This window comes from Lagenorhynchus albirostris, chromosome 11 (assembly GCF_949774975.1).
Source record: "Lagenorhynchus albirostris chromosome 11, mLagAlb1.1, whole genome shotgun sequence".
Classification (NCBI taxonomy): Eukaryota; Metazoa; Chordata; class Mammalia; order Artiodactyla; family Delphinidae; genus Lagenorhynchus; species Lagenorhynchus albirostris.
Window position 1 is genome coordinate 36157225 of NC_083105.1, and position 17829 is coordinate 36175053.

The 17829-nt window shown below is 37.5% G+C and overlaps 1 protein-coding gene across 2 annotated transcripts in view; it reads right to left on the bottom strand.

Moving 5' to 3' along the window:
• TMTC2 (transmembrane O-mannosyltransferase targeting cadherins 2) overlaps window positions 1-17829 on the bottom strand; it is an 850034-nt gene that overhangs the window by 489485 nt on the left and 342720 nt on the right. For both annotated transcript variants that reach the window (XM_060164648.1, XM_060164647.1), the window contains exon 11: window positions 16896-16959. In XM_060164648.1, the coding sequence (XP_060020631.1) occupies window positions 16896-16959 (64 nt within the window). The remainder of the gene's footprint in view (window positions 1-16895; window positions 16960-17829) is intronic.

The window sequence follows — 17829 nt, forward strand, 5'->3', positions numbered from 1 at the left end:
CACAGGCTGAGTTTCAGAATCTGAATATATAAACACTTATCAAGAGTGATTCTGCATTTCCTGAGAGGATGAAGTCATCTAAAATTCGACAGAGTTCCAGTTCATTGTGATCACTGTCTCCTGAGACGCAGGTAGAGAGAACCAAAAGACCCAGGGTGGGTGCAAGCTGCGGGCAGACAGAGAAGATTTCAAGGTTCTCCATTCAGCGAGAGTTTAAAAAAAAAAAAAAAATCAACATTATTCTTAAACATCTCTCTTAAAAAATCACTTGGATGGCTCTTGAGGTAAACTACAGTCCAGCCTCTCAGTGTGTTCCTGGCAGCCAGTCTCACTGCTTTTGGTTTTATTTCCAGTGCTGTAAAAGATCAACGTGTTTTGTGCTGAGCAGACCATGTTGTGGTTGGCTTGCATTTAGAGGCTGAATTTCACTGGGGGAGGGGGACACGTTGAACACAACATGTTTCAAACACGAGAACCATACTCAGTGCTGCAAGATATCCATGCTAGGAAAGGACAGGAAGCCAACACAGACTGAGAGGACAGAAGCTTCCTGTGAATCCCTTCACAACATTGACCGAGCACCTACTGTCTTCCAGGTACCACCACATGTGCTGGGGAAAGCGGAGGTACAGAAAATAAAGTCCTTGCCACCACAGAGCTCGTGGTCTGGAGAGCGGACACAGATAATGCACGTAGGTAAGAAAATACATAGGCTGTAGATGGTGATAAAAACCAAGGAGAAAACGTACAGCAGGACAGGATAAAAGAGGTAGGGTATATTACTGGTACAGAGGTGTTTCCTATGAAGCAGGATGGGAAATCTTACTGATACAAGTTGCTATTTGAGCAGATATTTAAGAAAGTGCCAGAGCTAGCCATGCTGCTATCCGGAGGAAAAGCACGGCAGCTGGAGGAAAAAGTACGATTATAAAGCCCGGGGAAGGAGCATGCTCGAGTCTGTTGACAGGCAACACCAATTTGTTCATTGTTTAGGTAACCTGGCAAGTGGAATTGACTTATTTAAAAATTATTCTCTTTGTGTAAAGAATATATAGACAAATTGCTGCAATGTAAATAATTTAACAGTAGCTCTGGACCAAGTAGAATTCTAAGTGCTCTGTATGTACTGTTGCATTTCCATAACAAACCCTCTGAGGTAGTTATTATTACCTCCGTTTACAGAGTGAGCAAATGAGGCTTAGGGATGTAAGCAACACACCCAAGATCTCAGAGCCAGAGGCAGGTGAAGCCCTGTTTAGTACACCCAAGCCATGTAATTCCAGAGCCTACACTGCTAAGCTATGTTGCCCACCAGGGCTTGTGAAAATGGCATGATTCCACTGGAAATTCACTGCAGAGACTGCTCTTCCCAAACCAGGGAAGTCACTGAAGCATGCTATTTATAGCAACATCTAGTAAACAGACAAACCCTATGTGCTACCCATGTCTCTGTACATTCAGGAAAGCAAAACCCAAAGTTTCTTTGTGAAATATCATGCTGGAAGTAGGTATATATATATATATATATTTTTTTTTTTTTTCCCAGTACGTTGGCCTCTCACTGTTGTGGCCTCTCCCGTTGTGGAGCACAGGCTACAGACGCGCAGGCTCAGCGGCCATGGCTCACGGGCCCAGCCGCTCCGTGGCATGTGGGATCCTCCCAGACCGGGGCATGAACCCGCGTCCCCTGCATCGGCAGGCGGACTCTCAACCACTGTGCCACCAGGGAAGCCCTAGAAGTAGGTATCTTTTTTTCACTGCTGCCATATGAGTGGAATACACTTTATCCCTAAACATTAAAAACATTTTGATGCCATTAAGGTACACAAAATATATATTCATGATTAAGTGCTACACTTTTTGAGATATAGCATATATAAGCCAGACCAGGTAGGGTGGGAATAGATATAGGTTCTGGAAAACATGTTAAAATAAAAACTTGATATATATTTGAAGGTGCTCCACTAAATAAAATCTACACTATATCAAGGATCATTTAGCACTATACACTGTAATTTTATGAAAACATTTAGTTCAAAATAGGCTTTCAAAACCTGTAGTCATGAATTGCCCTTTGACTATCAACTTTATTGATGGTGTGTATCATGTTTTGTCACCATTCCTGCCTTCACCAGGGATATGGAGGCTATTGCCAACACGCATCTGGCAGACCTTTGGTTATTCCCAGAGCCTAGCATGTTCTAGAACACTTTAAGTGCTATAGCACGCACATATTTGAGGAGATAATAAATTTCCATTAAAGCAGAGTTGAAAACTCAAACCAAGTTTTAAAAAGAATTGAGTCATATAATATCTTCATGCTGTAGTTCCTTTTACATAAACATCTTCACCATATCCAGCAGCTTCAGTTTAGACATGAGAAGTACTAGGACTGGATAAATTAAGGACTAAAAGATCAATTCCGAATTACTCAAAAAAAGCTTTTTGCTGTAATACTCTATTCATAACACGTCATTAAACAGATTAAAAACCTACAATCAATTTAGCATATTTCTAAGTAGTTTTTTTTCTTTTCTAGGGATTTTTTTAAAGGAGAATGTTAATATTACTTTATTTATATGTGGGGGAATTTTTAGATTCCTGTGTATTTAAACATTATTGTACTGGAAATCACAATAACCTTAACTAATACGAACTTTTGTCAAATACATCTCTAGACCATAATACACATATAGTAGGAATAAAATAAAATCTGACATGATACCTGCACGTCATTCTACCATAACTCTCATTTAAAGAACACAAATTCAGTTAACAGCAAAACTTCACAAAGAAACTGTCAGGTAAGTAAGAGTCTACTGTCCAAAGTATCTGGCCTTCCAAATCCTAAACCAACATTTCACTAAATCATTTTGCTTGCTTCAGCTTATTAAAGGAAAGGAAATAAATTACCTTTATGAAAAAATGAGCAGATTTACTGTGGTTGCATGAGTCAGCCCAAGACAAAGTAATCAACACATTTCAAGCAATACAAAAACAGTAATTTGTTTCCTATGTTTCTTGAAGTCCCTGAATTTTCTCTGAAGATAACACAGTGAATTCATGAATTTTTAAGAACTGTTGTATAAGGTGTGGAAGATGCAAACTTTCAAGACTCATAAACTATATAAACCACTCATGAAAAAAATTAAGAAACAATTAAATGCTAAGCCTGCATCAGCTACATCTGTGAGACAGTAGGAATCACAACTTCCTTGTTTCTCATTATATCCCTGGTATTCATTTTAGATACTGACATATAATAGGCACTCTTCTTGCCTGGATTTGTATTCTGACTCTACCACTACCTGTGAGATCCCAGACAAACTACCCTGCCTTTGTTTCTTCATCTGTAAAAATGGGGTAGAATTTAACTTTTAATGTTTAACTAGTGTAGATGTTGTTAGGCTGACGCTTCCTAATTTTTTAAAAAAGACGTTTTTCTGGTCTCAACATTATCATGTTTATTCTTCTACAAGTTACAGAGACAAAATTTTTTTGGTAATAATTCATGATAGATACAAGCAGAAATATGGACCTATAATAGTTGTTTATCAACTTTTAACCCATTCAATATTATCACCTACATTTAGGTGAATGCTCTCTGTTTTACATCATTAAGTGTGTATAAAAAAGGTTCCTAACTTCCAAACATGGAGACACAGTTTATACAAATTCAAATGTAAATAATGGATTTAAAGCAATCATATGGTACTACAGTGCTTATGGTATAATCCATCATCTGTTCACCATAAAAGTTCCCTACAAGTAGGAAATGTTTAGGAGTTACTGTGTCAATCAGCATACTAGAAAAGAAAATGATAATGTTATATTACTCAATGAAAGGAAAAATAAGCATTTGTGCATGTATCCAGTAAAGATTTCCAAGGCTAATCAAAGTACATAATCTTCCTTCGGCAGCAAAATAATTCCATCTTCCAGATTAATGGAATCTATTGCTCTCAATGCTAGCCTAAGAAAACTATATCAAAAAGAAGATATTAAAGTGGAGAAAAGCAACTAAACATAAGTGAGAAATTATAAATTCTACATAGGAATCTTTCTCCATAAGAAAATTCGAAAATAAGCACAGATATCCACGTATTTGCGATGTGTCATTTAAGTAGAGTGACCTACAGAAATGCATTTTAAAAATCCTTTGTTCTTTCAATATTTTCATATTGACGCTTTTTCAAATACAGTTTTTCACAATTTCTGGTATCATTTTAATAATGCATGTAGGGCTTCCCTGGTGGCACAGTGGTTGAGAGTCCGCCTGCTGATGCAGGGGACACGGGTTCGTGCCCCAGTCCAGGAAGATCCCATGTGCCGCAGAGCGGCTGGGCCCGTGAGTCATGCCCGCTGGGCCTGCGCGTCCGGAGCCTGTGGTCCGCAACAGGAGAGGCCACAACAGTGAGAGGCCCGCGTACCGCAAAAAAAAAAAAAAAAAGAAAAAAGAAAAAAAGAAAAATAATGCATGTAATCATGGATGAAGAAAAGTAGCAGTGCATATTAAGGATTTATTTATTATAGTAGCTTTGATTTGCTGATAGATATGTACATTAGCATACTTGTGGTTACAAATAAAAGCTCAGCTAGTTGAAACAGATGAAAGCTATGATTACAAAAATTTAACAAATAGTATGACTCTTTGGGAAAAGATAGTTGAACCTTGTTAAGAAAAAGGGAAAACTACCATTGGTTTCTGTAAACCAATAGTGGAAAATGTACTATATATTTAAGAAAAATAATTTGTCTTGTAGGAAAACTAAATTAATACATATTGAGGATTTTTATTCATTTGTTTTAGTAGCTTTTATTAGGATTTGTATATAAACAACCAGTAAAAATTACAGGTGGAATCAAGAAATAAACTGTAGTACAAATATAGATTCCATGGGGAAGATCCAGCTATCTTTTATAGGATTAAACAGTTAAGTAGAACAGTTAAGGATAGAGTAACTTAGATTGGAGAATACGGAAAAAAAGTGTTTGAAAGCAGTAGCAGTAAACATTCTACATCTATCCATTCTTGAGCTTGCTGAGATCTATCATATGATACTATCAAAAACATAGTTGATTATTTCCACATGTAATTTAAGCAATTATTTTCTTTAGTATAAATTGTACATGTATATATACATATATGTAAATATATAAATATATATTTCGTAAATCATTCTAACAAATCTTTTCAAAATTGCTTCTCTCTTTAAAATTCAGTGTTCCTAATCTGAAGAAGTTACTTTTAAAATGAAACCAATTCGGTGAATTGACCATTTCAAACTCTCGTCACAAAACCTTTAATGGCACGACATTTGCCCTCTTTAAGTTGCCATTTACTCTTCAAAAGGGCAGTGTCTCAGTAGGTCATACTATGTGGTAAAGCTGCATTTCTGGGAGTTATTTCGCTACAGATCTCATTTAAGAAAGTGACAACAACAACAACAAAACGGAGATGAAAACCACACAGAAATAATGAGAGTAAGTAAAATATAAAGGTCCTATTCTTAAAAAATTGAGTTCTCTACAGTTTTATTTTTTGCTGTAATCACAATGCAGGTTCAGACAACTGATGAAACTCTGAATACCATCCCACAGTGGCCATTTGTCGGCACTTGGTATCTAAGGAAGTAACAGTTGATCATAAGACAAAGACTGAGACATTTTGTAGCATACACAATTTTTTCCCTCTCTTAAAGATGTCATTCTTTTCAGCTCTCTTCTAGGGTTTGTTAGCAAAGATGTTACAGCAATATATTTAAGCAAATCCTTCTCAAGTTGATAAAGGGAAACTCCTGATTCTGAATTATCTAGTGACAAGAAGTTTAACATTATAACAACTCAGTCTGGGAAAATAACCTCATCCAGAATGACACAGACTCTCCTTGACCAAAGAAGACATTCCTCTGAGTCCTCTTTTTGACTAGGCCTCATCCTTGGGTCTTTTCTTACGCCTGCCTAGCCCAGCTGTATCAAGAATTCTGATAAGTTAATTTAGCGAGAATCCCCCCACCCTCGCTATCTGATCATATTGGCTTGTCTTCCAGCAAGAATTATGTAAGTTGGTTTACCAAGAACCCTCCTACCCTTGAGGCCTCTTCTTAGTAATTTTCCATCCACTGACCACCCCCTGCTGTCTCTGCTGTACGCCAGGTTGAACTGATCTGTCTCCCTTATTTCCATAGTCATGAAACTTATCACAATAGTCCTGAATAAAGTCTTCATGACTATTTTTAAAAGCATTGGGGACTTCCCTGGTGGTCCAGTGGTTAAGACTCTGTGCTTCCACTGCATGGGGCACAGGTTTGATCCTTGGGTGGGGAAGTTCTGCGTGCCGCATGGTGTGGCCAAAAAAATAAATAAATAAATATTTTTTTTTACAAAAGCATTAGAATAATTTTTTTTCTCTTTAACAAAGACACACGACTTTCAATAAGAAATTATTCTATCAATCTACTAATTTTTCAGGATCTGCCCAACTTTTACTTGTCTCTAGGGTAAAGTAAAATATAATTTTATCTGTAGATGTAAATGAGAGTTCAGGTAGATAACAAAGAGTTAAGAGTAGAAGAAAGGTAAGAAAATAGAAAAAAGAGGAGTGGAATGTTACAGGAAACTCAGAAGAGGGAGGGGATAAAGAATCATACACAAACACGGCTTTTTGTTAATGTTTCAGTTATATTTAGAAAAAACATGGCCCCATAAGACCAATCAAGGATGAGAAACATAAATGTCTGAAATAGAAATGGGGGAGAAATTTTATATACAATGGAATACTACTCAGCCATAAAAAAGAATGAAATAATGCCATTTGAAGCAATATGGATGGACCTAGAGATTATCCTACTAAGTGAAGTAAGTCAGAAAGAGAAAGACAAATATCATGCGATATCACTCATATGTGGAATCTAAAATATGACACAAATGAACTTACCTACAAAACAGAAACAGACTCCCAGACATAGAGAACAGACCTGTGGCTGCCAAAGGGGAGATGGGATCGGGGGAGGGATGAACCGGGAGTTTGAGACTAGCAGATGCAAACTATTATATTTAGAATGGATAAACAACAAGGTCCTACTGTATAACACAGGAAACTATACTCAACGTCCTGTGATAAACTATAATGGAAAAGAATATAAAAACGAAAGTCTATATGTGTAGAACTGAATCACTTTGCTGTACGGCAGAAATTAACACATTGTAAATCAACTATACTTCAATAAAAAAAATTAAAAAAAAAAAGAAATGAGAGAGGCCAGCTGTGGAAATAACCAAAGGGGATTATGAAGAATGTGGTGACTGGGGGTGAGGGAAGGTCATATCTTTCTCATGGTAGCAGCTACTGGTCCACCCTAGTTCCTACCTGCTATTCCCAGGTAGGAACATGGGCCAGTGTGGTTAGATTAGCTGAGTTCAAAACAAAACAAAACAAAACAAACAGGAATCTAGTTTCTCTGGAAGAAAAGGGACTAAAAGTAATTTTAGTGTGTGGTCCCACAGTTCAAACAATTATAGCTATAAAGTGATGCAAAGGATACCCTCACAAAGAAATGTGAGTAAAAATAAACACGTTTGGAATCAGAGAACATAATTAAGTGGAATTCCCCAAAGTTTTTGATGTTCCTCAACCCTAAAGTACTCAGGTTGATTTTCTTTATAGCCAAGAGCCATGTAAGTTCCTGCCCACGTCTCACACCCCCTCATCCTTTTCTGGTTGTGAATCTAAAACACACACACAACACATACATACATTTTCAAAAAATAGTGCTCAAACATGATTGCATGTGGATTGTGATGAATAACAATACCCCAAGGATGGAAAAACTAAATTCAGCTTAGTTGAGTCCAAATATCTAATCCCAGTCTAGGCAACAACTAGCCCACATCAACAGCTAGTAAACAAGTGGATTATACTAACCATCTTTGTCTTCTAAGCATGAAGAATTATACAGATGATAAACAAAAACAGTAATCACTTCAGAAATACATTTTTTCTGGTTTATCTCACATTGTCGAAATAGAAGTATAACACAAAGCAACAATGTAAGCAGAGAGAAATGAATGCACCAAAAACTCGACTTTGTAACTTGTTAGAAGAAAAGCAACATCTAAATAATTTGGAAAGAAGATCTACAGTAGAAAGGAGTTTGAAGACAGATATGAGTGTCTTCTCATATCTAAAATTGGGGCTAAAATCGATCCTGGCATAACTGAAGCTCTCAGGGAAGTGAGCATCTATTTTGCTGAAATCAGACATGAAGAATTAGATATTTGATTTCTACGGCTGTGCATAAATGTCCATAACATCGAAAGGATTAAGTCTATTTATGAACTGAAGTAGAATTAGGGTTTGTTGACTTAATTGGGTATGTGTGAATAACCAACAGTTTTTGTTTCAATGATATCTCTGGGCCCTTTTAATAAAACCAGATAAAATACAGAGGGAAACTAATGGCAATTTCTCTCTTGATGGAAACCTATTTATTCTGGGTTTGTCAACTTACTCTATTTTTGACTGTAAAATATATAGAGGTATTTGAAACTGAAATGACTAGTGAGAGTGGGAAATATATTTACAATATTAAAATGCATTTTATTCATAAAGTCAATTTGGTGATTCTGGGATCCATATATTATTAATGCCTGAAAGTCAAGAGACACATGGTATGTAATTTTCCCACATCACAGAAGCCTGTGGAAAGTTTTGGAAAAGGCCATATGTTTTTTCCTCCGTTTACAAGCAGAAATGTGGTTTAACTGCTTCCCAGACAAATTATTATTTACCCTATTTTTTTTTTCCCCAGTGAGATGGCAATCTCAGCAATTTCCCCCATCAAAATCCCCTATATGGTCAAATCTGAATCTGTCCTGTTTAACTGAATTTCATGGTCTCTTGTTCTAATTAGGGTTGAGGAATATCTTCCCCATCAGAAAATAACTATAACTCAGAATATTTTCTCTCTCTTCTATCAGAAGGTAATTCTTCCATCAGAAGTTAATTCTTACCCTTTCCCCCCAGATTCTAGTCTTAGTGGTTATTTCTACTGCACAGCCATCTCTCCCTACCCTATCTCACAACCATATTTACCATAAAAAGGGTAGTCCAAGTTGAAAGGAATATACTGCAGAATCTATGTACTAGCTCATAACACAGCTGCACTCTCTTACAGTAAGCTCATTTCTTTGAATCTCATATTTCTCATTTGCTCTCTGACATATAATCATTGCCAAAGAGCCCCAAATGCATAACATCAGCTTTGATTTTATAATAATACTCTGAAATAATTTATGTTCTAAGTGCCTAGGAAAGGTATAATGCATGGATGTAATTTTCTATTGGACAGTCCAATCCCTGGAACACATTCCCCTTGAATTCATATGTAATGAATGTGCACTGGAAAACATTTATAAAATATTATACATACTAGAAATATAAAGGGTGAATACAACAATCAGTGTAAAAGTCAGAGAACTGAATCAAAACTAGAAGCAATCAACCAGTGATTTCAGAACTTTACTGAGAATTATCACAAGATGACAAAGGGCTTAAGGCCAGAATTTCTCCTGGCACTTACTGATCATATATAGATGGTACAAACCTATGGCAAATATTATCTACTGCCTGGCCTGGCATGTTCAGCTCTATCCACAGGCCTTTGGCTTCAAATTCTGTCCTTTTTGCCACAGGACCAACGGACAGCCAAATAAAGATGACATTAGTAAACTACTACCTACGCATGCTCTATTTCTAATTTTGTTTTTCCTCCTTATATCTTCATAGTCTACTTTTTCTTTTTCAGTCCCTGGGGAGGAAATAATCCTTTAAGATCTTCTATATTTCCTCTGCTTTCCCCTCTACTTGGACACATTTAAAATCTTATATTTAAACACACACACATACACATACCCTTTAACACCTTTTTTTTTTTTTTTTTTTTTGCGTTACGCGGGCCTCTCACTGCTGTGGCCTCTCCCGCCGCGTAGCACAGGCTCCGGACGCGCAGGCCCAAAGGCCATGGCTAACGGGCCCAGCCGCTCCGCGGCACGCGGGATCCCCCCAGACCGGGGCACGAACCCGCGTCCCCTGCATCGGCAGGCAGACTCCCAACCACTGCGCCACCAGGGAAGCCCTAACACCTATTTTTAATATTTAATAAACACATACTTAATATTTCTTTGGTATTGCCCTCTTTCACTTACTTCCACACTTATTTGAAGATTCACTTTACACGCTCTGCTCCCAATTCTCATGTCCTTAACACCTTAACAACTTCCGCCCGTATCACTCGCATGAAACTGAACTCACGAAGGTAGCCCTTCATCTTATCCTTTGAAGTCAAAGGACTTTCTCAGTCCTTGTTTTTCTTTAACTGTTTAGCAGCAGTGGAAATTGCTCACCAATGTTGATTTCTACATCCTATTGTTGTCTTATGCCTTCCTTACCCTATATTCCCAATGCAGGGATGCTCAGGGCTGTGAAATGGGCTCTCTTCTCTCCTTTTGTACTTTCCCTCCCTCGGTGATCTTATCCTCCTTTGGTACTATGCAGTTTCTGCAAATGACTCCTGCACCTCTATGCCTAACGGTGGCCTTTCCCCCAACTGCCACTTGATAGGAATGTCCTGTAGAAAATTAGAATATCTTCCTTCTCACTTAGAATCTGCTCGGTTCAAACTTAACACTTTCTTCTAGAAATAAACACATTTTTCTGTCCTATTTCTGTTTAGGGGATTTCTTTTTTTCCAAGTTACCTAATTTAAAATTTTGGAACACTCATTGGGCCAATTAATTTTCCTACTCATATCCTATCAAATAATATGCTTACTCTCCCTGCATGTTCTTTTCCATTCTACTGTGTTTCTGTATTTTTGGATCTATATTATGCCTTGTGCCTATACTATTTTTTTTTCTTTTTAAAGAGAGAAGGCAAGTTGTTTTTTTTTTTAAATAAATTTTATTTGTTTATATTTGGCTGCATTGGGTCTTTGTTGCTGCGTGTGGGCTTTCTCTAGTTGCAGTGAGCGGACTTCTCACTGTGGTGGCTTCTCTTGTTACGGAGCACAGGCTCTAGGTGCGTGGACTTCAGTAGTTGTGGCTCGTGGGCTCTAGAGCGCAGGCTCAGTAGCTGTGGTGCGTGGGCTTAGTTGCTCCACGGCATGTGGGATCTTCCCGGACAAAGGCTCGAACCTATGTCCCCCGCATTGGCAGGCGGATTCTTAACCACTGCACCACCAGGGAAGTCCTGCCTATACTATTTCAATGACTTTTTATTTGGTTTTCTCAAAGCTGCATGTGTCATTTCTACTTTCCCAATTGAAACACACATTCTTCATCACGTCAGATAAATCACCACTTTCATTACATCATCCTGCTGAACACAATCCTGGAATACAAACTCCTCATTCACAGTATGGTATTCAATGCCCTTCATCTGGTTTTATATTATTTTTCAGTTCTATCTTCCCCCACTCTTCCTCTCTGCCCCCCACCATGGGCAATATTAACCACATCTGCTTACTGTTCCTTGGGTATAGTTCATGCTTTCTGAGCTCATGTCTTTGTTCATGCATATGCCTCTACCTGCCAGAATTCTCTCTTTTCTCTTCTTTCGCTAAAAACTTCACCTATAAACATCCAGTCATTTCAAGATTCTCTAAGTTTGTCAACTGGGACTCAATGTCTTCTAGGATCAGTCCCGCTGAAAGTTTTGTTTTTTGTTTTTTTTTGCGGTACGCGGGGCCTCTCACTGTTTTGGCCTCTCCCGTTGCGGAGCACAGACTCCGGATGCGCAGCCTCAGCGGCCATGGCTCACGGGCCCAGCCGCTCCGTGCCATGTGGGATCTTCCCGGACCAGGGCACGAACCCGTGTCCCCTGCATCTGCAGGCGGACTCTCAACCACTGTGCCACCAGGAAGGTCCTGAAAGTAGTTTTTTTATCCTGTGCACTTTTCCAGCACCTAGCTTCTATCACTCACAGAGCACTTAATATACAGCATCTTTTACTGCCTTGAAGTATGAGCATCTGGATCCTTGGTTCTCTCCCCCACTTTCTCCCCGCATCAAGGTCAGGGTTAATTTTTCACAAATTGGATCCTACTGCACTTGGCGTAGAATTTTACACTATGTTAGAACTTAATAGTAACAATAAAAATGTTGAATGAATTCAGACCAAAAACAATTACATGCAGAAAAATACAAAATATAAAGAAATATAATTCCTCATTATTAGGAATTACCCTCTTCTAACTCTGGCGTTTACTAAAAGCCAAGTAGAACCGGGTGACTTTGTACTATGCAAATTCCCCATTCTTCGCATTTTACGGAAAATTTAAAAACCTATAAATTAATGCAGAATTTGGCTCACTTCCCACAGGAGGAACAAAACCATTTCATTTTAATGTTCCTTCTAGTCCTCAAGAGTCGGCAGTTTTTGATGTGCGTAAATGGGAGAGAAGACAGAGAAAAGTGTTGTCTTTTTAAAGTAACCTCCAAAGAAAGATCAATTTTATTTATAAAAATGGAAAACTGAAAGCGGAAAAAATTAAAATGGCAATTTTGGTAAAGAGTTTTCCCACTACGAAAATGTTTCTCTGAATGTGCACTTAAATAAATATATTTCTCTAAATGTGCACTTCAGTAAATGACGATGTATTCAATATCCCTGATGAAGAAACAATATCAGAGTCTAACATTTCAAGTTATATGTGCCTGCTAACTGACAACGGATTAATCTCCAAAATATACAAGCATCTCATGCAGCTTAATATCAAAAAAACAAACCACCCAATCCAAAAATGGACAGAAGATCTAAATAGACATTTCTCCAAAGAAGATACACAGACTGCCAACAAACAAATGAAAGGATGCTCAACATCACTAATCATCAGAGAAATGTAAATCAAAACTACAATGAGGTATCACCTCACACCAGTCAGAATTACCATCATCAAAAAATCTACAAACAATAAATGCTGGAGAGGGTGTGGAGAAAAGGGAACCCTCTTGCACTGTCGGTGGGAATGTAAATTGATACAGCCACTACGGAGAACAGTATGGAGGTTCCTTAAAAATCTAAAAATAGAACTACCATACGACCCAGCAATCCCACCACTGGGCATATACCCTGAGAAAACCATAATTCAAAAAGAGTCATGTACCCCAATGTTCACTGCAGCTCTATTTACAATAGCCAGGACATGGAAGCAACCTAGGTGTCCATTGACAGATGAATGGATAAAGAAGATGTGGCACATATATACAATGGAATATTACTCAGCCATAAAAAGAAATGAAATTGAGTTATTTGTAGTGAGGTGGATGGATCTAGAGTCTGTCTTACAGAATGAAGTAAGTCAGAAAGAGGAAAACAAATACCATATGCTCACACATATTTATGGAATCTGAAAAAAAAATGGTTCTGATGAACCTAGGGGCAGGACAGGAATAAAGACGCAGATGTAGAGAATGGACTTGAGGGCATGGGGACGGGGAAGGGTAAGCTGGGACAAAGTAAGAGATTAGCACTGACATGTATACACTACCAAATGTAAAATAGATAGCTAGTGGGAAGCAGCCACATAGCACAGGGAGATTAGCTCCTCAGTGCTTTGTGACCCCCTAGAGGGGTGGGATAGGGAGGGTGGGAGGGAGATGCAAGAGGGAGGAGATATGGGAATATATGTATGCATATAGCTGATTCACTTTGTTATACAGCAGAAACTAACACACCCTTGTGGAGCAATTATACTCCAATAAAGATGTTAAAAAAATAAATAAAGTTATATGCCTCTGCTAATTTAGATTTCTTTATTTTAGCATTTGGTCACTGGAATTCTTTGAATATGAATAACCCTAAAAGTCAATTAATAATTTTCAAGTAAGTTGTATGGAAAAATAAGACTTTCGTAGAAGAAAAAAATATAAAGCAATTCATCATGGGACATACTGAAGAAATGGAATAGGTATTTTACTAAGAGAGGAATTCATCTCACAGATAATCAGCAATCTTCTTAATACAGTAAGTGGGTAGTACACAGGGTTGCAATAAAAAATTTTACTTCACATAGTCATGATCTGACATGAGCACTGCTGAAAAATCCACAGAGGACCCCGACATACAGCTACAGACTGCTGTAGTTGAAACTAAACAACAGAAGAAAATGCTTTATGAAAAACAAGAATAAGATTAGGTTACCATGTAGACAAGAAAAATAGAAAAGATAGTGAAACTACTTAAACAGGGAATAAGAGTTGAGGTCTGTTTACCATGTTCTCATATAAACAGGTAACTGAAATTTATTTAGTAAGTACAGAAATAACAAAGAATGTTTTTATGACAAAGGGAATAAACAGCTCTGAGCAAGATAAATGTCAGATGGATGTTTTAATTTAGATCACATGCTAACTGCTAATAATTCATGACATGGGGCTATTGTTTAAATAGGTCTCTTCATTTCAGAATACAAACCTGTGTTATTGTCAAGGTTTACATTTTATCAGTCTTGTCTTGGTGGCATCTTACTTACCAAATTATGTACAGAAAACCAAACACAATTCATAAAACAGATTAGGGAAAGATCACATCTGTTGATCATCAACTGTAACATCATTTTCTTATTGTTAAATATAGACTTCATATCTTATCCAAGTCTATAAAATACTTAATTTATTGTTACCAGATAAGAGAAATATCATTTGAATAAATGCATTTTTCAAAAGCAATCTGCGGCGTGTTTATGAAGAAACTTTTTGGGGTTTCAGAAAAAGTGGTTTCGAGTTGGAGATTAAATATTGATTTTATGATTTGGCCAGTCTTTAAAATAAATATTCTTGTAAGTCAGGTTTAAATCTTGTGGTGCCTCATTTTCTTTTTCATTTTTGAGGTCAGGTCAGAGAGCCCTTTTCTCCCTAATCCATTACAATGTGCTGAAGACGGCCACCCGATCAACCACTTAACAAAAATAAAAGTGACACTCAAGGGACTGCTACTCAATGAACAAAGGTTGAACTTACCATCATTTAGTATATATAGTAAGAGCATTATATCATTCTATTAATCATTCTATTATTGATTCTATCAATCAATTCTATTAATCAAAGAAGGGAAGGAAGGAAAGGAACGGAAAGGAAAGGAGGATAAGGAAGGAAGGAAGGAAGGAAGGAAGGAAGGCAGTCAGTCAGACAAAAAATCCTGATTTCTGTCTTCAGTGAACTTATAACTTTAAGGTCTCAAGTCCAACCCTTTTCTTAGAAATGCTACACAAGATGCCCAACTCAGGCATTTACAAAGCTGTGCCTCCTGCATACCTCCCCCTGCACCTTCTAATTTCCTTTTCCTGCTCCATTTTTCTCCAAAGCACTTACTGCTGTCAGACATACTATATATTTTATTGATCTGCTTCTGTTCTGTCTCCTCACCACTAGACTATATGCTCCCAAGGGGCAGAGACTCTTTTGTCAATTTTGTTCACTGGCGTGTATCCAGTGCCTGGAATAGTGTCTGGCACTTAACAGATGCTCAGTAAATATTTAATGAATAAATGACGGGACCATTATTATTTTGTTTTTCTAGACTTCTGGCTTGCATTTTCTAAGATACCACTGCATTTTTTTCCATAAAGCTTTCTCTTATACACACAACAGCCTGGGTTACAATGTGACTCCACTTATTAGTTGTGATACTGGGTGAGTTATTCATTTCTCTGAACTTCAGCAGAATGAGGATCACAGAAGTATCTGTGGGTTGTTGTGAGAAATAAATGAGAGAATTCACTTGTTTAAACAAGTGTTTAATAAATTTTAGTGCTTATTATTCTTTTTACAACTATTAAATTATTTTCTTCTGTTGCAAACAGCTTACCGATTCTTAAAGTACCTCATAATTAATGAAACTGGGACATTTAGATTCAAGGGCTAAGGTTACATGTGGTTGAGTCTCTTGATCAAAAAAGCTACTTCCTGGGTGGGTTGCTTTCAGGAAGCATTAATCCTCCCCTTGTTCCACACTGTATTTCAATTAGCTGATTATGTTCAGTCTTGTCTGCTACATTGTGTGGTCTTTTAGGGTATGAAATCTCTGTATCCTATCACAAAGCAGGTACTCTATAGACCTTTGTCCAATAGATGAGTTACTGTAAAGAAATGGGACTGATTCCATTATTTGTAGTCCCATCACACGTGCACTTTCATTACTGTTTGAAAATTACATTTCTCAATAGACGGCATAGATCCAGAGAGCAGGGTAGAGGTTTTAGTGTTGCAGAGTGACGCAGAGCAGTGTGGATGAGAATAAAAGCAATGCCCTGGAATTCAATGATGTACTGTGAATAAAAAAGTGCTGAGAAGACCGATACAAAACCAGTTCTTATTCTCTCGTAAATGGTTCTCTATTTCAATAGCAACGATCTGATTTATGGAAGCGTGACTACCCAGGGAAAAAGTCTAATAAAAAATACTTGATAAAGTTGAAAAGCACAGTTACTAGAAATGAGTACTGTGGAATAGGGAAGAGGCACACAGCTTGAGGTTTGACAACACATAAGAATCATTGAGTTGTTAGGAAGTCCAAAGGTATGTAACACCACAGCAAAAGTACTTTCAAAGAACTCATTTTAAAAGTCATCCAAATGCAAAATATCTAATAATGCTAAAACCTGTGTTCAAATGATAAAAACGTATGGTGCTTCACACACGGTAGTAAATAGCCATTTGTACCTCTGGAAAAAGAAAGAAGCTTGAGACGGGCATATTTTATGGTTGAATCAGCCATTTAACACAGAATAAGAGATCAGAGAGAAAAACACCAGTATCACAAGGCTTCTATGTCTAAAACTCTCACATGCTGTGAGTCCATCCCTTTGAATAATACTTCTTATTAGGAAGGTACTTACATTAGGCCTCAGCTTGGCGGCCAGATCATAGTACTTCTCGGCGGCTTCATTGAGGCTAGCCTGCCTGTTAAAGAAAACAAAAACAAAACCAAAACCAAAATGGTTTATTTTAAAATTCCAGAGAGGTGAACAGAATCATTATGTAGCAAAATAATATTAACTTTTTAAAGATTACAATCATGCCAATCAAATAATGTGACTAAGCAGAAAAAGATCAGTAAAAATTGAAGGCACACAATGTACTTGTCATGATCTTTAAGGCACTGTAAATATCTCAACCTAATCCTACTCAGTAGGCATTATTTTAAATGTACACATTAGGAATTCGCAATGTTAGTTTCCTTTTCCAAGCTAATGTAGATAGTATGTCACAGGGTTGGGGTTCTCCTGCTTCAGTATGATGTCCTAGAAAAGTCTTAACTCTTAAAAATAAACTGTCAATAGTTGTCAAGCAACTATTTAGTTGCTTTTATTTTATGAAAATAGTAAACATTTTCAGGTTTTAGGAAAAAAAAATCTATCTAGAAAGCTACTTTCTTTACAGTCCAGGAGGGGAACTTTCCATTGTGTGTTGTTTATCCAGAAAAAAAAAAAAAAAAAAAAGGCCAGCCTCTCCCTCTCTTTGCTCTCTCGTCACCAGGGTGGGCACATGATGTAGCCTCAGCTAATGGGATGTTCTTGCTTAGGACTTTGATTCCTGAGCAAATGACAGAAAGACGAGAGGATGGCTAGAATTTGCTCACAGTGACAGTGGTGGAGGCAACAGGGCTATATCCTGGTCAGAGTCTTCCTGTAAAGAACTGCTATTGGATGTCCTGCTTCTTTGCAGGAAGACTCTGGGGCTACTTTATTTCCTGCCAGTTCAAGCTATGTCTTCCAGTCTATAGTGAATTCTGTAGTTCCCACAGCCTTCAAATAGCTACAGTCAGTTTTT